This window comes from Carlito syrichta, unplaced genomic scaffold (assembly GCF_000164805.1).
Source record: "Carlito syrichta isolate Samal-C Ts95f unplaced genomic scaffold, Tarsius_syrichta-2.0.1 Scaffold302582, whole genome shotgun sequence".
NCBI classification, from domain to species: Eukaryota; Metazoa; Chordata; class Mammalia; order Primates; family Tarsiidae; genus Carlito; species Carlito syrichta.
The window spans coordinates 934,924-957,561 of record NW_007246678.1 but is presented as its reverse complement, the minus strand read 5'-3'; the positions used below and the strand labels follow the sequence as shown (position 1 = coordinate 957,561).

At 43.5% G+C, this 22,638-nt stretch overlaps 1 protein-coding gene across 4 annotated transcripts in view; it reads right to left on the bottom strand.

Annotated features, from left to right (window-relative positions):
* SUCLA2 (succinate-CoA ligase ADP-forming beta subunit) overlaps positions 1-22,638 on the bottom strand; it is a 64,154-nt gene that overhangs the window by 37,082 nt on the left and 4,434 nt on the right. The window contains exons 2-3 of one of the 4 annotated variants that reach the window (XM_008056956.2): positions 9,875-10,038; positions 3,694-3,874 (exon numbers count right to left, since the gene is read on the bottom strand). In XM_008056956.2, coding sequence (XP_008055147.1) covers positions 3,694-3,874; positions 9,875-9,964 — 271 coding nt within the window. In that variant the 5' untranslated portion in view covers positions 9,965-10,038. Of the gene's footprint in view, positions 1-3,693; positions 3,875-9,460; positions 9,523-9,874; positions 10,040-22,638 lie in introns of those variants that run through there. The other 3 variants (XM_008056958.2, XM_021711780.1, XM_008056957.2) reach the window with 3 other exon arrangements.

Sequence of the window (22,638 nt, the reverse complement as noted above, 5' to 3'; positions counted from 1 at the left end):
TGCACTCCAGTCTGGGTGACAGAGTGAGACTCCAACTCAAAAAAAAAAAAGAAAAGAAGAAAAAAGGCAAAGTTATGTCATTAGCAATCTCCCTCCAGGTTGACATTAATCAGTATCTTTTGCATATGTTTATTCAGTCAGAAAGGGATTCCACCCTAATTATACTACCTTTCTATAGTCCATAGGGAAATCATAAAAATTCTGCCAAATCCTTATTGAAATCATATTTCCTTGAGCTAGTAACTCTAAGCGATAGTTACTTGCTCTAAGAACTGACCCCAAATAGTAACTACTTCATTTTTCTGTGCTTAACAACAATTCTTTTCATATTTCATTCCAGAAACTTCTCCATGATCTTCAAGCTCACCAACCTTTATTTTGTAGACTCATACAGTCTCTAGAAATAATGGAATTAGATTTTTCATAACCATTCTTTCAACTCTTACCTCAATTATTCACAACAGGTAAAACTGCCTGCAGGAGGACTGTGCTTCCCAACTTTTTTCACTTCATCACACATATAGAAAATGATATAATCTGTAGGAAATACCGGGAAAAGAGGCCAGGGCTATTTGAGGGGAGGGTCACCAGCTATAGGACTCAGTGACCCCAAACCCCCTGCTAACTCAGTTTCTACTGCCACCCACAGGACTCAGGAGAAACAATAGTTTGGCATACCTGTTAAGCACTTATATCCTAGTATATTGAAAGTGTAATGCCAAAATGGAATTATTTAATGGAATAATTTTAAGCTAAAGAGCAGTCATTCTGACACTGTCTAGTTCTGCCATATTCTCTTAACAATACCTAGCTTGCCCTCTAATCAAGGACAGAACTGGTTCCTCAGAGGTAGCTATTGATAATTGTTTTACAACCCCTCCCCAGCTTGTTTTGGACTAATTAGCTTTTCTATTCCCAAGTATTCGCATAAGAAACAAGTCAACCTAATCAGCCCTTCATGGCATACCCATCAACATGGCAGTAGTCATGTGACTGACCTATCTGCCTGTTGACCATCAACTGACTTCAGTACCTGTGCTTACCTGTTCCCTTCATGATGATATGAAACAGACCATCACCCAATCACCTTAATAACCTGCCCCACACCAAAGGGAAGGTTTAAAAACATTCAACCTCAAGTAGCCATTCGCCATTTCTTTGCTAAACTCTGGTGTGGTCACATGGCTCTTTGAGCTATGGCTGCCACTTTTTCTTAACTTTGGCCCCCTCCCCTACATTGGGGAGGTGAATCTTTTCCCTCTCCCTCTCCCTCCCTCTCTCTATATAAATTTTCCAATATAACTTCTGTGCAATTCTTTGCATCTTTTGCACAGCACTGGATCGCAGACCTCCCACCTGCCACCTAGTCTGACCTAACATTTTGGAGGCCTCACTGGGATTCTGGTACCTAACATATCATTTGGTGAGGAGAGCTACAAGTTAAAAGTTCTCAGGAAATGAGAATTAGTACTTTGTGAATTCTGCAGTAACTCAAGAAGCAAAAATCACCACAAAGTAGCAAAAAATCAGCACTGGAAATTGCTGGATGGATAGAAAAAAATCAGGTATATTTCTAAGGCACCTCATTCCACACCTTGTGCAATTAGAACCCACAATCAATATCTTTTGATATTAACAATTCACTAAAAACACAAAATTGTCCTCCACGTCTTCACAGTAACTAGTAAACACATATTTTTTAAAGTAGCATTTCTGCTCCTCTAAGTTTAAATTTCCTTGTTAGACTTTAGTCCCCACTCCCACACTATAATCATCATTTGCAGTATTCTTTGACAAAAACACACTTTCTAGATGAACAAGCTATCCTCTGTCACAAGGAGCTCAAAATCAGAGCTGCCTACCTGCTCCTTACTACTTGTAAGTTCTGGTCCCAGAGAACTTGCCAGATATACTCATAGTTAGTTTATCCTGCATATATTATTTCTTTCTTCTGTGCCTAAGAATCATCAAAAGTTTTTGTAAGGAATAAAGAAATCAAAAGATACTAGCATCAGAATAAATCCTACTTGATTAAAAAAAGAGTTTCCAAACAATTATTTTTTCTGACAAAGCAAGGGAATTTGACTATATGAGAAAATATACAGAAAACAAGTTAGATAAAATCTATCAAAATAATCTGAAAATAGTTGGGCACCGTGGCATGTGCCTGGAGTCCCAGCTACATGGGAGGCTGAGGCAGGAGGATCACGAACCCAGGAGTTTGAGACCAGCCTAGGCAACATAGCAAGATCCCATTTCTAAATTTTTTTAATTTTAAAATAATAACCTGAAAATAAGAGACAAAAAGTTTGTACTGACTTCATTATATGTGAATCAGCTCCCCGCCCCCCTTTTTTTTAAATCCTGAGTCAGAGTCTCAGTCTGTTGCTCAGGCTAGAAGGCAGTGGCATGATCACAACTTACTGCAGCCTCAGCCTCCTGGGCTCAGGTGACCCTTCTGCTCAACCTCTCAACTAGTTGGAACTACAGGTACATACCACCATGCCCGGATATAACCACAAACAAGTTCAAACTATAGGTAACCATTAAGTAATGAAAATTTCACCAAAATTAGTATAAACTTACACAAAGTTTTTGCTAAGTAAGAAGTCTGCTTATAATCTAATTAAAAATCATTTTTTCTGAGTAACAAAACAAAAAATGAAAAAGTACTCATTCTAATAGAATATTAGAAAATATTATTTCCTGAAGTCAAAAATCATTTTTAATTGAGCGATTAATACAAATTCAAATTAACAAAGGCTATTAAAGTTTGTTATCAATAAAAGAATCTATTAACAAACACAGGCAACTATTTAATTCATTTAACAAATATTAATATTTCTTAACTACCTAAGTGTCGAGCACTCTTCAAAGATCTGGGAATACATCAGCAAACAAATAAGACAAAGAAACCCTGCTCTCATGGAGCTTACGTTCTAGCACTCTACTGCATTTTCTCCCTGGTTCCATATTTCCCATGTCAATAAAAAGGGGTTGGGGGAAGAATTGGACCTCTCTTCACAACCACAAAAATAGCTAAGATTTTCCTTCACCACTTCCCTGAAGAATCATCACATCACCATCCTTTAAGCTACAGAGTAGTAAATATAATTCTCTTTTCCATAATTGTATTCTAGCTACAAATGGGACTTCTGGTTCTTAATGTTACTATAAGTGACTCCTAAATCACTGGCATTATGTGAGCTTATAATCTCGTAACAACTTCAGAATTTCAATAAGCATAAAGTTCCACCTTCTCTTTTAAGCATATACAATTTATTTTTAAAAAAATAAAAGCTAGCCGGACTCAGTAGCTCAGCCTGTAAACCCGCGCCTTTGGGAGGCTGAGGTGAGTGGATTGCCTGAGCCCGCAGGTTCGTGACCCGACTGGGCAACTTGGCAAGACCTCATCTCTACAATAAATCAAAAAATCAGCCAGGCGTGGTAGCGCATGCCTGTAATTCCGGCTACTCGGAAGGCTGAGGTGGAAGGATCGCCGGAGCCCAGCAGGTCGAGGCTGCGGTGGCCAGGAGTGGCCACTGCACTCCAGTCTGGGTGACAGACTGAGACTCCAACTCAAAATAAAAAATAAAAATAAAAAACTAAAAGCTGTCATCAAACAAAAAGTAAAGTTCATATCTTATCTGAGTTCCCATGTCAAGGTAGCATAAGTTCTTCTTGATTTAGTACCTAATTTTTTGGCAATTGCATAAGCTTCATCTGGTGACTTTGCCACATATCCTCTGGGAACAGAGACACCAGCTTCTTGCAACAATTCCATACTCATGTATTCATGTAGTGAGAGATTCCTTTGCTGTTGCTGCTGTACTTGGAGTCCATGGTTATTAAACAATCCAGAACTTCCGAGGACCTAGAAAAATCAGGGACATATTTATATATGACAGTGATCTGGCAGTTAGTCTTGTAAAGTATTTGGTTCTTTATAACTATAACAAAACTATTACATTAAATCACCAAAATACAGTATTCAGAGTACCTGAATTACAGCACAAAACTAAAAGCTAGCCTACCAGCTAAATATCAAATGTTACCATTGTAGTTTTAGCTATTTCCTCATCATCTTTTATGTTAGATTTGATCTTTAGTTCCATATCTCCAATGATCTACAGGGCATTTCTACCTCCACGCCAAATTCAGCAGATCTAAAATGAGCCTCATGTTTCCCACCACACTAAAAATCCTTCCTTTCTCCTCTTTACCATTCCTCTAGCACCTAACACACCACCCAGCACTAGATATGTGACAATTGTATGATTTGGTACCATTACTCTTTCATACTCTCAAGACTCAAAACCATAGCTTCATCTGTGGAAGTTGCAGTATGCTTCCCAGATGCCCCCTTCAGGACCAAGGCATTCACAGCCCCATCTGCTGGGAGTGCTGGCTGCTGACAGCTCTCAGCCAAGTCACCCTCATAGGAGCCTCCTTGCCCAAAGTCACACCTCTTTCCCATTGGCAGTCTGTATCCAATGGCTGGTCAATGCCGCAGGGGGAGGAATGTAAAGACCTGGCACCTCACTTCAATTTGGGAAAATTCAAAGGGAATATTCTAGTTCCAGATCTCCCATAGGAACAACTGGTTTCTGTTGCAACGACACCACAAATCTCCTTCTTCCTCTACTCAATTCTCTGGCCTCACTTTCCCACAGGTGTTGATCCAGAGATCACTTTCCAGTAAACTTCTACACAACTAACTCAGAGGCTGCAAATTTCATGTCAGAGAACTGACCCACATCATTACGGTCTTCCTTCTAAATGATTCCCTTAACAGCTACCTCCTTTACAAACCCAGTTCAGGTGCTTGTTCTTCACAACCAGACTGCAAAAGCTTCCAAAAAAGCACTGTCAACAATAAACTCTTCCCCTTCACAATCTTTGTAGAACATTCATTCATTCAATCAAATATCTATCGAGCACTAGAAAATAGAGCAGTGAGCCCACAAAATAACCATACTACCTAAAGCTTACATTCTAGTGAGTATTTGTATGAGGGTGGGGTACAGATAATAAATAAACATAATATGCCAGATGGTGGCAAGAAAGAATAAAGAAAAAGGATGAGAAAGAGTACTATTTTATACAGTGGGAGAGAAAATGAAAATGTTACTCAATAGAGCTGAGTCAGAATTACTGCTCTGAAAAGAAGTAGGAAACAAATAAGATATCCTTCTGCCAGCTTATAACTCACTGCTGAAAGAGAAGGAACATGAGGGTTAGCCTTTCGGCTTCCTGTGGCACAGCCACAACGATGTTGAAAAAGAGTGCACATCAGTAAGGTCTCTAGCATCTACTGGTCCCAAAGCCTTCACTAAGTCAGAGCCTAGTCTTAACCTAATATAACACACAGAAATGCCTGCCTCCCTTTTCAAGCTTGTCAATTATATCAACTTTTTCAAGAAAATATGAAGTGCTATGAAAGACTTGAAAGATCACATTTAAGTTATATCCATACATTTCCACTATCTCCACACAGAATTCAGTAAATTGAAACATGGCTCATATGAAACACATGGTGCCATAAGAATCGAATTTAAAGTAGTCTTATATAAACGTGAGCTTCTGCATCAAAATTATCTGGGTTGCTTCTAAACCTGCAGATTCCTGGGCCCCATTCTCATCTGCAAAATCAGAATCTCTGGACTGGGCCCAAAGAAATCTGCATTCATAACAAGTCACTCAGTTAATTCTTATTTGAAAACCACTAGTCTAATAAATCAATCATATATAATAACTTATTTCTGACTCACTTAGCAAGCTAAAATCCTAGATCACATTTCACCTAGGTAGCTCAATTCCTTGATTTTGTGTCACTTCAATATTAAAACCCAGCAACTGAGCCAGGTGCAGTGGCTTGTGCCTACAATCTCAGCTATCTGGGAAGCTACCTGGGAAGCTGAGGCTGGAGGATCACTTGAGCCAAGGAGTTTGTCTGCAGCGAGCTATGACTGCATTCCAGCATAGGCAATAAAGCAAGGCCACCATCAAGAGAAAGAGAGAAAGAGAGGGCAGGGGGAGAGCACAAGCCAGCATCCTCCCAAACTGTTCAGTATACTGCTCCCTTCTGACCTAGAAATTCCATTCCTGGGTATGTATCAACAGAAATGAGTCCTTATATCTACCAAAAGACATATGTAACAATGTCCATAGCAGGCTGATTTATAACAGACAAAAGCTGTAAATGACCTGATTGCCCATCAAGAAGAAAATGGATAAACTGTGGTATATTCATAATATACCACATAGGAATAAAAAGAAAAAAGTACTATTGTTCATATATTGATTAATCTCATAAACATAACGTTAATGGAAAGAAGCCAAAAACAAAAATACATGCTTTAATTATTTATTTTCCTAGCATTCAAAACCATTCAAAATTAGCCTATGGTGAAAGAAGTCAGAATTAGTGGTTACCTTTTATCAGAGAGTACTAATAAGAGAGGGTATATGAGCCAGGCTCGGTGGCTCAGCCTGTAATCCCGCGCCTTTGGGAGGCTGAGATGAGTGGATTGCCTGAGCCCGCGGGTTCGAGACCCGCCTGGGCAGCAAGACCTCATCTCTACAATAAATCAAAAAATCATCTGGGCGTGGTAGCGCATGCCTGTAATTCCAGCTACTCGGAAGGCTGAGGCAGAAGGATCACCGGAGCCCAGCAGGTCGAGGCTGCGGTGGCCGGGAGCGGCCACTGCACTCCAGTCTGGGCGACAGAGTGAGACTCCAACTCAAAAAAAAAAAAAAGAGAGGGTATATGAGAGCCTTCCGAGGGCTGAAAACATTGTATATCCTCATACAGATGTTGGCTACAGATGAATACAACCATAAAAATTAATCTAGTTATCCACTTAAGTTGTACACTTTACTGTACCTAAATTATACTTCAAAATAATAATAAAAATAAGGGAGAAAGGGAATACCTATCATAAGCCTGGTAAAAAGTCATATACACAAATATTTTTTGAATGCCTATTTACTAGACAGTATGCTAGGGAAGTTAAAAGAATAAAGCCCAACTAGGTCCCAGCCACAGAGTTCACAGACATGTAAATAAACAACTGCAACACCTGCACTCCAATCTGGGCGACAAGAGTGAGACTTCATCTCAAAAAAAAATAACAAAACTGCAATATATAAAAAAGCATTATGTCGCTAGTATATAAATCACTAGGTGATACCTAACTGGCTTGATGGATCAGGAAAAAACGCCATTAAAACCTGACCTCAGTTTAAAAAAAAAAAAAAAACCTAACAGCTGTAAAGGCACTTTAGGGACAACCAGAGAAACCTGAATCTGAACTATGTATTCACATAATATCAATGTTAAATTTTCTTATAATATTCATCATTATATTGTGGTTACTGGAGAGAATGTCCTTAACTCTTAGAGATATATGCTTAAATATCCAGCAAGATGCCTGCAGCTTAATCTAAAATGGCTCAGCAAAAATAAATGAATGTATGTGATTTTACATACGTATGTATATAAATATTGCATACATGTATCATTTTTTAAAATAAAGCAAATGTGGCAAAGGGTTAAATTTAGAGGAAGACAACACAGGTACTCACTGTACTATTCTTGGAATATTTCTATCAGAGACTATTCCAAAAAAAGTTAAGGGTAAACATGTAATATAAAACTCCATATTTTTATGGTTTCTTCAAAATATCTCTACTTACAAAGAATTAGTACTCAGCCGGGCTCGGTGGCTCAGCCTGTAATCCCGCGCCTTTGGGAGGCTGAGGTGAGTGGATTGCCTGAGCCCGAGGGTTCGAGACCCACCTGGGCAGCGAGATCTCATCTCTACAATAAATCAAAAAATCAGCCTGTAATTCCAGCTACTGGGAAGGCTGAGGCGGAAGGATTGCTGGAGCCCAGCAGGTCGAGGCTGCGGTGGCCGGGAGCGGCCACTACACTCCAGTCTGGGCGACAGAGTGAGACTCCAACTCAAAAAAAAGAAAAAAAAAAAAAGAATTAGTACTCATAAGTTATTGCTGATAGCTTTTATGTCACTTCAAAGGATTTTTAATATCTGAAATATTTTTATGATTCTTCCCTTGTACCACTAGAAATTGTAACTTTAAAACATCCTCAGCTTTGAATTATGTTGGTAATACAAATTCCTGCATAATCACAGACTCCTACATTTAAGTATTTTTCTTTTCTGATACTCACATTTAGAAGTTTCCTATTGCCAAAAGGCTTCCAATTCCTGGTCAAATCTCTACACCACTACCCACCCAATAACGTGCCTAGTTTAAATAATACCAATTCAAAAGTAGAAAAAAATATAGTTCTTGGGTGTGTGATTCACAACAACCAAGAAAATCTCTTAATTATTTCATCTGCTCATAACCTGAACTACGTTCATCAAATGTTCACTAGGTGAAAGATACCAAGTAATTGGAACAGTGTCAGAGAACTAAACAAAATGTTGAAGAGAACTTACTACATTCAATGTGTGACCTTGAACAAGTTTCCTAAGACTATGCACTTCTGTGTCCTCATCTACAAAAGTAAGGGGTTAGAGTAAGGTCCTTCCAAACTCTAGAGTTGCAATTTTTAATGCAAGGGTAGAAGAGGAGAGAAGCTGTTATAAAGAATATAATAGGTATTCCCTTATGAAGAAACAAAGGGCTTTTAAAGGAATTTCCAAAAGGAGAAAGATTTTGATTAGAAGGAAAACATATTTGTTGGCCAAATTCTATTTTCTAAAAACTAGATAACACCCTTTTAAACTCATAAAACCAAAACAAATCATTCCTATTAGGCAGCAAACTCACTGAACTCATTACCTCTAGACTGAAAGTAAGAACAGCATCAAAAATGGGGAGAAAGGAGGGAAAGGGCTAAGTCAATTCACATGTGACATGTCTGAGGAGTTACTTCGGAACAAAACCTAAAACCCTGGGATGAACTCAGGAGGCCAATGAGACCCTTCCACAGTTTCTTGGCGTCAACGCAGAAAAGAATGTTTATGTTTTCGGTGTCGTAGAGCAGACTCAAGTACATAGGCTTCAGAAACAGACGGTTCTGACATTAAACCTCAGCTATGACCTTATCTGCTGTGTGATCTAGCCCAAATTACCAAATTACGCGTTCCCGTAGCCACAGATCTCCATCGGTCATGCGGGTATCAAAGCCTCCCTCCCAGGGTTGCTGAAAATCCTAATGAGACTACATGCAAAGCGCTTAGCACAGTACCCAGCACGCAGCAAATACTCTAGAACAAAACCAAAACGTTGGCAGCTATGCTATAGTCTATCCAGAAAAGTGATCCAAAAGAGTACTTTCTTACGACCTCAACGGGTTAGCTGGAAAACATAATCTTACTACGGCTATTAACGAGCAGCAATTACTTGGGGAGAGAGAAAACTTCCCCGCCTCGCCCCAGAAAAGGCAAGTCAGCAGGCGCTGCTGGTCCTCTGAAATCATTCCCACCTTTGACAGCTCCCGAGAAACGCAGAAGTACATCTGAAGGGCATTCATCTCCCTGCCCAAAGAGGGGCAGCGGGGCCCACAGTGCCGGACCGGGGACTGACGGCAGAAACTGTCCCGACCCCTCACTTCCACTCGGAGCCCACCCTCTCCCCGCCGCCCCTCGGAAACCCGGGGAGCAGCTGCGGCCAGGCTGCCGGGCCTGCCCCGCGGACTCCGGGCTGGAGCACTCCCTGGGCAGCACTCCCTGGGCAAGCCGCCCGCGGGCCCGACCAGGCACCCAGGAACTGTCACTGCCGCGAAGTGACCCCGAGTCGGGCCACGGGTCCCCTCACACCGCGTCCACAGGTGCCAGGTCTCCCACCTCGCCCTTTCTCCTGCCGACCCTCGCGGCGAGAGAGGCCTGGGAGGCAATACCTGAGCGGCAGCCCGCACCGCCGTCCGGGGCCGGTGAGTCCGAAGTGTGGCGGCGGCCAACAGCCGGCTGTAGAACACGGAGGCCGCCATTTCTGAGTCCGACCCCGTCTTCACGGCGCCGCGCGCATGCGCAGAGGCACTAGGCGGCCTAAGGCGCAGCCCAGCTGGAGCCAGCTCGGGTCCCCCACCCGTCCCCCGTCGGGGGCGGGGTCTCGGGTTAACTCTGCTGCTGCCGGATCGACTGACGCCGCGTAGGGCCGAGGCAGGAACTGCCCCACTGACTCAAAACTACACTGCTGGTGGGAATGCAAACTAGTACAACCTCTTTGGAAGACAGTGTGGCGATTTCTGAAAGAACTAGAAATTGACCTTCCATATGACCCAGCAATTCCCCTATTGGGAATATACCTGGAGGAACTCAAATCATTCTACCAAAAAGATATCTGCACGCGTAGGTTGGTTGCAGCTCTATTCACAACAGCAAACATGGAACCAACGGTGTTGCCCATCGAAGCTGGACTGGATAAAGAAAAGGTGGTACGTACACAATGGAATATTATGCAGCCATAACGAAGGACAAATATATGGACTTTGCAGCAACTTGGATGGATTTGGAGTTGATCATACTCAGTGATTTATCACAGAAACAAAGAACAGAGTTCCATATATTCTCACTCATAAACAGACCCTGAACAATTTTAATGCTATAAGAAAGCGACTGGCAGTAGTGGGAAACAGTCAGGGGAGGAAGGGGTGGGATTGGCAGTTGAGGGAAACTGCTAGGGGAGGGAGGGGCATACCTCATCAACAAGGGTACCTGCTTGATCAATGTTTATATACCTAACCCTGAAATGTACCCTCCATCTTGATAATAAAAATTAAAATAAATAAATTTAAAAAAAAAAAAAAAAAGCTGGGCTTAAGGAGGCGCAGAGCAACCACTGACCTTTGGAACTGGGCACCGCAGCCTCAATATTGAAGCTGCGGCCAGAAAGCAACCTCAACACATCCTAGAGGATGCAGTGGAAAGGCCACCAGTACTGCCACTTACGTGCTCTTAACTTCTCTGAGCTTTATCTGTAAAATAGGGTTCATTCAAGAAATGATCACTGAACGTCTGCTTTGTGCCGAACACTGCGCTGAGCCTCTGGGATGTAACTGTGAACAAAACAGCACTTCCAGTGACCAGAGAAGACTGTCGGTCACTAGCTACCAAAGGTGATGTCATGCTGGAATCAACAGGGAAGATTTTTTTAAAAATACCATCCCCAGGCAATATCTGAAAGGTGGAGTCAGAACTCTAGATAAATCAGATACACGCAATAAACACTAGCAATCCTGAGATGACGAAAGTCCCTTTATAGAATCAATCACTGGACAAATAACTGGGTACCTATTCTGATCTGTACATTGAGCTTTACGATGTGTGGAAGTGATATTGGTGGACAGGGTATTGACATAGCGAGCATTAGCCATGCTCTGATCCTACTTCTGATGCACAGGGGCCCAATCCAGGAACAGCACTGTGTGAAGAAAAAGTGAATCTAAGGCAAGCAGCTTATTGATTTAGGGAATTGAGGGAGCTATTTACAGTTCCCAAATTCTGAATTCTTTTTTTTTTTTTTTTTTATTCCGAGGGTACACATGCAGTTTGGTTACATGAGTATATTTCGTAATGATGAAGTTTGGGTTTCTACTGAGCCTGTCACCCAAAGAGTGACCGTAGTACCCAAATGGGTAGTTTTCCATCTTTGCTCCCCCGCCCCCTCTTTAGTAGTCCCCAGTGTCTGTTGTTCCCATTTTTATGTCTGTGTGTACTCTGTTTTTTACACTTTATACCTTATGCTTAAATGTACCCTCTTATAAGTGGGAACATGCAGTATTTTGTTTTCTGTTTTTGTATTAATTTGTTTAATGTCCTCCAGCTGTATCCTCATTACTGCAAAAGGCATGATTTTGTTCCTCTTTATGACTGCATAGTATTCTATGGTGTATATTACCACATTTTCTTTACCCAAATCACTGTTAATGGGCACCGAGGTTGGTTCCATGTTTTTGTTATTGTGGATAGTGCAGCAATAAACATATGAGTGCAGGTGTCTTTGATAGGATGAAAATCTCTAAGTTCTTAAATGCAGGACCTTCCTATGAACCTTTTAGTTTCATTAGCACTGGTGGATGACTGACTTCAAGGCTCCTTTTATTACTAATAATTATTCTGTGCAGTAAGAAACAGAGAGAGAAACAGATATTTCTTTGTCTGCCCTGCCACTGCCCACAGACAATCAGATAATATCTGGATAATCTGGCATGCCCTACCAGTTTCCATTCGAGCCCATATCCCATCAGATATGTATAGGTCATACTGATTGTCAAGCCAGCTCTCTTTTTAAATTGATAATAAAGACAGTACTTGAGCTGCTACGTAAACCAATCATGAATCCAAAATGAGGTATTTACAGGACACATGGGTAAACCCAGAATAAGTCAGTGTACAAAAATGAGTCAAAGAAAAAGTCCTTCTAGAAGCCTAACTGGGTTATCTTTGATTCACATTCTTCAAGTCCTGGTTGCAGGTGATCCATTAAAGAAAGCATATCTACTGTTGCATCCTCTGAGGTACTGGCTTAAAAACAGGTACAGCAGCAGCAGCAGAAATTATACAGTCCAGGGGATCCCAAAGTTGGGGTCCTGTCAGAGTCACCAAGGAAGACAATACAGACAAACCCCTGAATTGGGGTTCAGCCCAAGAGACCAGGTGGGTTTTTGGCATCATGCAGGAAGGAATTCAAGCATGAGCCATAAATAAGAGACAAAAGTAAGTTTATTGAAGAAAAAGGAATTAGGAAAATGAAAGCAAGTTTATTGAAATGACAGAGACCAGGCTACTCCAAAGACAGGGCAGTCTGGGCTGGTCTATAAGGATAAGACAGGGGCCCTTGTGAAAATGCAGGAGTAAGAAAAGGGAAAATAAGTTGCTTCCTGCTTCTTTGTGCTACTCTTTTTGAGGACTTTCCACTTTGACGGGCTACATGTTCAAACTTTTGGTGGAATGCAATCAGGATAGTGATCTTGTAAGCCAATCAACAAATAGGACATGCAAATGAAATAATTATGTAAAACCAGAGTGTAACATGTAGTGCTAACTGCAACCTCAAGCTACAAAATATCCAATCAAATGAATAATGCCAAACTGTAACCTTATATAAGGGAGACAAAGAGGTTACAATGTAAAGAAATAGTATATAAGGCAATGCCTTGCTGCATTCGAGGCTCAGACTTTGGATGTGAATCCGCTGAGCTGGTACTAGCAGAAATAAATGCTGCTTCCTGGCAAGATGCCTCAGTGTCTCATCTCTCTCTCTGTGGTTGGTTCCCACTACATTTCTGGTGCATTGACTGGGAATTGAGAGGTGGAAACAGTGTTTCCACCTCCCTTGGTACGACTCCCAGGACATCAGAAGAGGTGACCTCACCTGGTGCCACAAACCATTTTATCCACAGGGGAGTAGCCCTCCCGATGTGCTGGAGTAAGGACCCCAAGAGCACAACAGAACCCGGTGAGGCCCAGGAATTAGCCAGGAGAGCACCGCCCTTCAGATTGGTAAGAATCTGGATTCAATTTGGTAGATCCGCCCCTAAGAGGCAGAAGGGGAGCCTGATCACCTTCCAGAGTTACCCAAGTAGTCTCACAGGGGGACAAAACCATAACTCTAAGGCTCTGGGTGATGGGTTGGAGACGTTGTGTGAATGCAAGTGAACGAGACGTAACCTAGTGGTGAAGCGAGTGCAGTAGCCCTAATTTGGCTCCAGTGATGACCTTGAAATTAGCTGAAATGGCTAAACGGCGGGAGTGAGTCCTGTAGTGGGATCGAAACCTGGCTAGGGGATTCTGACTCACCTATTGCCAAGAAGGCATCTGAAATATCTCCTGTAGTGGTAGTACAGCATCCTGGGTCAAAACCTGGTTGGGGGCTTATTCTGACTCGCCTATTGCCAGAAGGCACCTGAAACATCCACACAAGGGGTATGGCTAGAGACGGGTGATGTGAGTGTCCAACCCTCTTGACGCCCCCCTTTCCTTCCCATCTTGTGTGTGACTGTCGTCTTTTAGTGGGTGGAAATGGGTGAAAAACAGAGCAAGCTTACTCCTCTAGAGTGCATGGTAAAGAATTTCAAAAAGGGACAGTTAACTCCCAAAAAGTTTCGGACACTATATGAAGTAGATTGGTCATCGTTTGGGGTGGGCTGGCCTTCTGAGGTATCACTAAACTAAGAACTAGTTAGTTAGGTGTTTAGGGTTATTGTGAAGGATCCAGCCACCCTGACCAATTTCCCTACATAAACTGTTGGCAGGATGTAGTTCTCTCCCGATCACCTTGGGTAAAAGTCTAGTTAGAAGAAAACTGTAAAGTCATGCTGGCCTGAGTAATGGCTCCCTCAAAATGCCTACCAGAATCAGGAAAGCCCATTGTGGCTGAGGAACCTGAGGAGAACACCATACATGCCATTGTACCTCTCCTTGCTGCCTGCACCTCCTGCGGTTGGCACAGCTGAAGCTGCACCAGAGGCTAATCTCAGCCTAGGATCCACCCTTTCCCCTCAGTCACCTGAAAAGTTCCAGGCAGCAGCTACTCCAGAGTCACCAGTGTTAACCCTATATGCCCTGACAGAAAGGCACCAAGAAAACCTTGCTAACAGCCCCCCTTCCCACTGATGTCAGGAGACTTTACAATTGCTGCTAAGAGAAATGAGAGGGCACATTTACTACAGTCCAGATGGCCAAATCCAAAGAGGGCAACATACCTTTGTACAGCAGCCTTTTACTACCACTGACCTCCTGTACTGGACACACCATACTATTTCATATACTGAGAAGTGTCCGGCCATGATTGATCTAATGCAGTCTACTATTCAGACCCATAAGCCCACTCGGTCTGATTGTTGCCAGCCTCTCCTGGTTGATTTAACACAGAGGAACACCGCCGAATTACTCAGAACACTCTTTTTTTTTTTTTTTTTGAGTTGGAGTCTCACTCTGTCACCCAGACTGCAGTGCAGTGGCTGCTCCCAGCCACCGCAGCCTCGACCTGCTGGGCTTCGGTGATCCTTCTGCCTCAGCCTTCTGAGTAGCCGGAATTACAGGTATGTGCACCACACCTGGCTGATTTTTTGATTTATTGTAGAGATGAGGTCTCGCCAAGTTGCCCAGGTGGGTCTCAAACCTGCAGGCCCAGGCAATCCACTCACCTCAACCTCCCAAAGCACAGGATTACAGACTGAGCCACCGAACCCAGCACTCAGAGCACTTTAAAATGGTTAGAGGAGTATGCTCCCAATGGAGTAATGAATGCTCAGGCCTACACTCAGAATCAGTTCCCTGGGGAAGACCCCCAATGGGACCCAAATGGTGGTCAAGACTTTCGAGTACTTGCGTGCTATCAAGAAGCCCTTTTAGGTGCTATGAGGGAAGGAGGGAAAAAGGCCATGAATATGAGCAAAATCTCAGAGGTGCCCCAGGGCCCTGAAGAAAGTCTGAGCCAGTTTTATGAGAGACTACGTGAGGCATTTCACCTCTACACTCCCTTCAACCCCGAAGAAGCCAAAAATCGGCAAATGATCAATGTGGCTTTTGTCAGCCAGGCTCAGGGAGACACCCGATATAAATTACAAAAGTTGGAGGGTTTTGCTGGGATGAATACTAGTCAGTTAATAGAGGTTGTGACAAAAGTATTCATCAACCACAACCAAGAGGCCAGAAGGGAAGCAGACTGAAAGATGAAAAAGAAAGTAGACTTGCTTGCCACTGCTTTGGCAGAGTGACACACTCAGGGGGCTGTCCCATCAGGATGAGGCCAAGGTCATGGCTGAGGGCAAGTCCAGCAGGGAGGCCAGCACAGTGGGCCACCCTGCCCAATGATAAGATTAGAGCAGAACCAGTGTGCGTGTTATTTCCAAGAAGGGCACTGGAAAGCTGAAAGATTTCTGTCCAATCCCTTAGGGAAGAGGAAGGGGCCAGGTAATTCAGGGACAACACCGGTCTGTTCCCCAACCATATGTGGCCCCTGAGAGTGAGTTGGCCTAGCCACCCTAGAAAACTCTGGAGAAGACTAGGACAGACCGGTCTCCATTTTGCTAGGCCACTGGAAGCCTATGGTCCAAATGATTGTGGGGGCCCAGTCCCTTGACCTCATGGTAGATATCAGGGCAGAGCATTTTGTGATAACCCAACTGGTGGGCCCCCTCTCACCAAGACAGGCCACTATTTGTAAGGGCTATAGGTGGCCGGGCATGTTGCTGTTTTCTGCAGCCCTGCTGATGCAGTCTAGGGGGCCATGAAGTTGTCCATGAATTCCTATACCTTCCACATTGTCCAGTGGCCTTAATGGGTGGAGACCTCTTGGGAAAACTGCAAGTCCAAATAACCTTTCACTATGATGGCCAGGCAACTTTACCCTTAAGAAATCCTGAAGTGAAAATCATGACTCTTAGAGTCCCCCCAAGGAGAAGAATAGCAACTTTATAGTCTCATAGAAGAGCCCCGACAGGAGCCTGAATTCCCCTTTAAGGTGCCTGGGGTATGAGCTGAGGATAATTCCCCCGGATTGGCCTGGAACATTCCCCCAGTAATAATAGAATTAAAACCAGAAGTCGAACCCACCCATCAGAAACAGTATTTCTTCCCCACAGAGTGCTGGTTGGGATCCAAAAACACCTGGAAAGACTTTTAAAATATGGAATCCTTCAATCCTGTCAGTCGTCTTGGAACACCCCATTACTATCAGTTCATAAACTGGGAACAGAGGATTATCAGCCAGTTCAAGACTTAAGAGCAGAACCAAGCTGCCGTTACTCTACACCCAGTCATGCTCAGCCCCTACACTCTAAGTCTTATCCCTACAGAAGCTGCCTTCTTTACCTGTTTAGACCTCAAAGATCCTTTCTTTTGCATCTGCTTGACTCCTCAGGGTCAGCCAATTTTTGCTTTTCAATGGGAAAATCCTGAGAACAGCGATAAAGGCCAATTAACTTGGACTAGACTGCCACAGGGGTTCAAAAATTCCCAGACTATTTTTGGCACTGTGTCAGCCTCTGACTTAAAGACCTTCCCAGCAGACCAGTAAGACTGTATATTGCTCTGACATGTGGACAATCTGATATTGGCCAGGTGAACATGGGAGGATTGTATGGAAGGAACACAGTAGCTCTTCATCCTCCTATGGAAGGTCGGCTACAAAGTTTCAAAGAAGAAGGCCCAAATCTGCCAGGAAAAGATAAAATACTTCAGCTTCCATTTATCCCAGGGGCAGCGTCAGCTCAGCCCAGATAGAAAACAGACCATCTGTGAAAGGACAGACCAAGAGTGGGAAGCCATTTTTCTTGTTCTTAAACTCTGACACAATGATGAGAACGTAGAAGCTATGCTTTTGGAGAAATGCACACTTTAAGTAAAAATTAACTTTGCCGACTTTGTCTCTTTTGGAACAGACTTCCTGGTGCCAGGTATCTCATAGTGGCAATCAAATGTGCCTAGAGTAAAGGGAATTTACAAGGCCTAAGACATCATGCATTGGGCAAGGACTGTAAAAGTCATGAAACTTGTAATTACAAAAGTTATAACCGCTCAGAGGGGGAGCAGGTGGGGATTCGATCTTCCAGTAAATTGGACACTATCTACAGGGAAGCCAAGGATCCCCCGAAGCTACCCACTAGGAATGCCTAGGAGATAAGGGGAGGTACACCCACCACTAGCTCTAAGGAATGTCATTTGGGAAGGTGCAGGACAATTAGAATCCTTGTCTATGATAATGTGGGTGAACATTAATGGGTTTCTGTGTCACAGGTTCTTCAAGACATCCACAGGTGGTTGATAAGGAAGTCACAGCAGTCATGGCAGTCACGTACAACATCTCCAAGAGAAGGATTTAAGCTAGGACTCTGGGGCACTGAGACGCCACACTCACCGAGAGTGTAGGCTCACTCCCTGTCTGTGGGGGGTGAACTTTTCTTAAATAAATCTTTTCTTCTCTCACCTCTGTGTGTCACAACTCTTTGCAATCTACTTGGATCTCTGGGTTACCAGCGCACACCTCTGGCTTGCCAGCCGTGCTGCGCGCCTCCCTGCGGCTCTCCACCCTCACCCGGTCTGGTCGTACCCTAACAATCTGCTCTATTCCAGTCCAACCACCAGACGTCAGGTTTGTGAATTTCTTGGGGCCACAGGGTTTTGTAGAATTTGGATTTCTAACTTCTCAATACTGGCAAAACCTCTCTATGAAGCCACAAGGAAAGGAAGAATGGGAACCACTGTTATGGAAACAAGCACAACGGAAGGCCTTTGAGGAAATTAAGCAGGCCCTTGTTAGTGCACCCAGTCTGGCACTCCCCAACACATCTAAGTCTTTTTTCCTGTACCTACATGAGCGTACTAGAATAGCAGTCAGGGTCCTAACCCAAATGCTGGGGTCCTGGCACTGCCCTGTAGCATACCTCTCCAAGCAGCTTGACACTGTTGCCTACAGCCCTTCTAGTGGCAGAGGCTGACAAATTGACTATGGGACAGGAACTAACAGAGTACCACACTCAGTGTTGACATTAATGAAATATAAGGGGCAATACTGGCTGACTAATGCCCAAATGGCCAAATATCAGGGAGTGCTGTGTGAGAATCCACGCATTCATTTAGAAGTGGTGCGGACTCTCAACCCTGCAACCTTGCTGCCCAATGAGCCAGGTCAACCCTGTCATGATTGCATCAAGGTTATGGACGAGGTTTTTTCCAGCCAACCTGACCTGACAGACCAGTCTCTCAGGGACCATGATGTAGAATATTTCACTGATGGCAGCAGCTTCATAAGGGAAGGAGAACAGTTTGCAGAATATTCTATAGTAACACTACATTCCACTATTGAGGCTAAACCTTAGCCAAAAGGGACTTCCACACAAGAGGCAAAATTAATTTGGCTTACCTGAGCTCTCCAGCTGGTGGCAGGACTAAATGTTAATAGATACACTGCCTCTAAATATGCCTTTACCACCCTCCTTGCACACAGTGTTCTTTATAAGGAAAAGGGCCTGATCAACTGGGGAGACAAAGATAGAAAGTATGGTAAAGAAATTATTGAACTGTTGGATGCTATATTGGCCGCCAAGAAGGTAGCAGTTATGCATTGCCAGGGACACCAGAGGGGAGATTCAGGAGTCACTCAGGAAACCGAAAGGCAGACTGGGAGGCGAAGCTTGCAACCTCCCAGGAAACAATGGAGCAGGCGACTTTTGCTGCAGCATTGTTCCTCAGCCTGTTGGCAGAATGGGACCCCAATTATTCACAGCATGAGCAGACATGGTTTAAAATGAAAGAAAGAGACTAACTTCCAGACAGATGGTAGAAATTTAAGGATGGGCGAGTCACCATCCCTGATGCTTAGGCCCCAGCTTTCATCAGACAATTTCACCAGGACACCCATATGGGCTGGACAACCCTCAAAACCACATTAGGTCAACATTTTTACATTCCTTGACTCTCTAGCATAGCCCAGACGGTATGTGAGCAATGTGAAGTGTGTGCCTGAAACAATACATGGCAGGGGCCTAGAATCTCCCCAGGAATACAGAGTATTGGAGGGGCTCCATTTGAAAATATAGTTGTGGAATTTACTGAGCTTCCTCAGGTCAGGGACTACAAATATCCCTTAGTTTTGGTATGTACTTTCTCGGGTTGGGTAGAAGCCTTTCCTACCTGCACCAAAAAGACACATGGAGTGGTGTGGCTGCTTCTGAAGGAAATCATTCCCCAATTTGGAATCCCAATCACTATAGGGTCAGGCAATGGACTAGCATTTGTGACTAACAGTCAATGGCACGGGGCTTAGGAATTTTATAGAAACTACACACCATCTATCACCCCCAAAAGTTAGGGAAAGGTGGAGAAAATGAACCGGACTCTAAAGTTGCAGCTAAGTAAACTGTGTATGTCAGGAAACCCACCTACATTGGGATCAACTGTTGCCAATTGATTTGTTAAGAATTAGGTCTAGGCCAGGCTCAGTGACTCAGCCTGTAATCCCACGCTTTGGGAGGCTGAGGTGACTGGATTGCCTGAGCCCGTGGGTTTGAGACCCGCCTGGGCAACTTGGCGAGACCTCATCTCTACAATAAATCAAAAAAATTAGCCTGGCATGGTAGCGCGTGCCTGTAGTTCAGGCTACTTGGAAGGCTGAGGCAGAAAGATCGCCAGAGCCCAGCAGGTCGAGGTTGTGGTGGCCGGGAGTGGCCACTGCACTCCAGTCTGAGTGACTCAGTGAGACTCAACTCAAAAAAAAAAAAAAAAATAGAATTAGGTCTAGTCCCACTAAGCACACAGGGCTCTCCCCTTTTGAAATTCTTTATGGGCACCTACCCCCATTATTAAGGGTATAAAGAGGTATTTAAAAGAAGTGGGTAATCTTGCTCTGAGGCAACAAATACAGGCTCCTGGCTTGGCACTCACTGCTATACATCATTGGGTTAAAGAGTGGTTGCTTATAAGCTTAACCACAGTTGCTTACCCCTTTAAGCCAGGAGACGCTGTATGGGTAAATGAATGGAACACCCAGCCCTTAAGGCCTCTTTGGAGAGGTCCGATTACTGTCATTTTGTCCACCTCTACCACAATAAAAGTAGCTGAGGTAATCCCCTGTATTTATCACAACAGAGTGAAACTGGTGTTCCGAGACTGGGAATGCACTTCTGATCCATATGCACCAGGAAAGTTAACTATCCAAAGGAAAAAGCCGTGACCCCAGGACCCTAAAGGACAACAGCCCTGCTTTAGTCACTCCAGAAACTGACTGATATATGCACAGAAGCCGCCTGAGGAATTGACCATCTAGCAAAAAAAATGGACTATTCTAACTTTCTTATTGTAATGCAGTGTCATCCCTTGCTAGTAACTGTTGTTGTAGTTTTTGCCTTAATATTTTCTGTAGGTTTGGCAGAGGTCATTCCAGATGGCTGGAGCCATGGTCGAGAAAAACAGCAGCACATGTCATGATACTATGGCAATGCCAGTCCCTGTATCAAGATGATGCTTTTTAACCCTAAGAGAATCTGAGCATCAAAATGGGGAATGAGGCAGGGGCCCTTGTGAAAATGCAAGGTAAGAAAAGGGAAAATAAGTTACTTTCTGCTTCTTTGTGCTACTGTTTCCAGGGCTTTCCACTTTGCCGGGTTACATGTTCAAGTTTTTGGCGGAATGCAACCAGGATACTGATCTTGTAAGCCAATCAGCAAATAGGACATGCAAATGGAATAATTATGTAAAACCAATCAGTGTGTAGTATGTAGTGCTAATTGCAAGCTACAAAATATCCAATCAAATGAATAATGCCAAACTGTAACCTTAAAAGGAGACAAAGAGGTTACAATGTAAAGAAATCTTATATAAGGCAATGCCTGGCTGTGTTCTGGGCTCAACTTTTGGGAGCGAATTCGCTGAGTCGGCACTAATAAATGCTGCTTCCTGGCAAGACACCTTGTGTCCCATCTCTCTGTGGTCAGTTCCCATGGCAAGAACAGCTGCTGTATATCGCTAGGATTTTATTTTCCTAGCTCTCTTTATTATATGCTAAACACGAGGTGGATTATTTGTGGATTTTCTGGGAAAGGGGTAAGAAGTTCTCAGAATGGGAGTTTCCTTTTTATACCATATAGGGTAACTTCCAGCAGTTGCCATGGTAATTGTAAACTGTTACAGTGCTAGTGGGAGTGTCTTTTAGCATGCTCATGATTATAATTAGCATATAATGAGCAAAAGGGACTGGCAGAGGTCTTTCTCGAAGCCATCTTGGTCTTAAATTGGTCCTGGCTGGCTTTGACCAGACTTTTCACCACATCTCACCTTGTTAGTGAGGTCCAGGCCTTGTGACCCTTTTGGGAAACTAGTACTGCCAGATTCCTAACTCAGAAATAAGGAAAAGGAGCACCAGTGATAAAGGAAACATGCAGGTTGTAGGTCCCAGCTCCTTTGAAAGCCTAAGCAAGAAGCCAAGGTTCACTCATCCCTAGACTCTCAAAGACAAAGCCTTAGCTGAACTGTCCTATTGTTAACTCCTGAATTAATAAATGTATGACGTGTTGTAGAAATGACTTTCAATATATCTGCTTACCCCAGACTTCTTTTGAGAGCTGAGATGAATAATAGCTATTTATTGAGCACTTAGCTAGATTCTTTCATTCATTTTCTTAGTAATCCCTGCAACAATTCTACATCCTACAGAAAGGAAAACTGAGGCTCAGAAATAGTAACCATCCCAGAGTCACAACTGTTCCTTAGTTGCTCCTTGGTTGAGTATTTGAACTCAATTCTGGGCAATAGGATAAGAATTAGAGATAATAGGCCAGGCTCAGTGACTCAGCCTAAAATCCCAGCACTTTGGGAGGCTGAGGCGAATGGATTGCCTGAGCTTGCAGGTTCGAGACCAGACTGGGCAACTTGGCGAGACCTCATCTCTACAATAAATCAAAAACTAGCCAAGCATGTAGCTTCCAGCTACATGGAAGGATGCAGTGGAAGGATCGCCGGAGTCCAGCAGGTCAGTGCTGGGGTGGCCATGAGTGTGCCACTGCACTCCAGGCTGGGCGACAGAGTGAGTTCATCGCAATAAATAAATAAATAAATAATTGGAGAATTATAATAACTGAGATTCATACCCCTCTTACCATTGTCTTTTTTTTTTTTTTTTGAGTTGGAGTCTCACTTTGTCACCCAGACTGGAGTGCAGTGG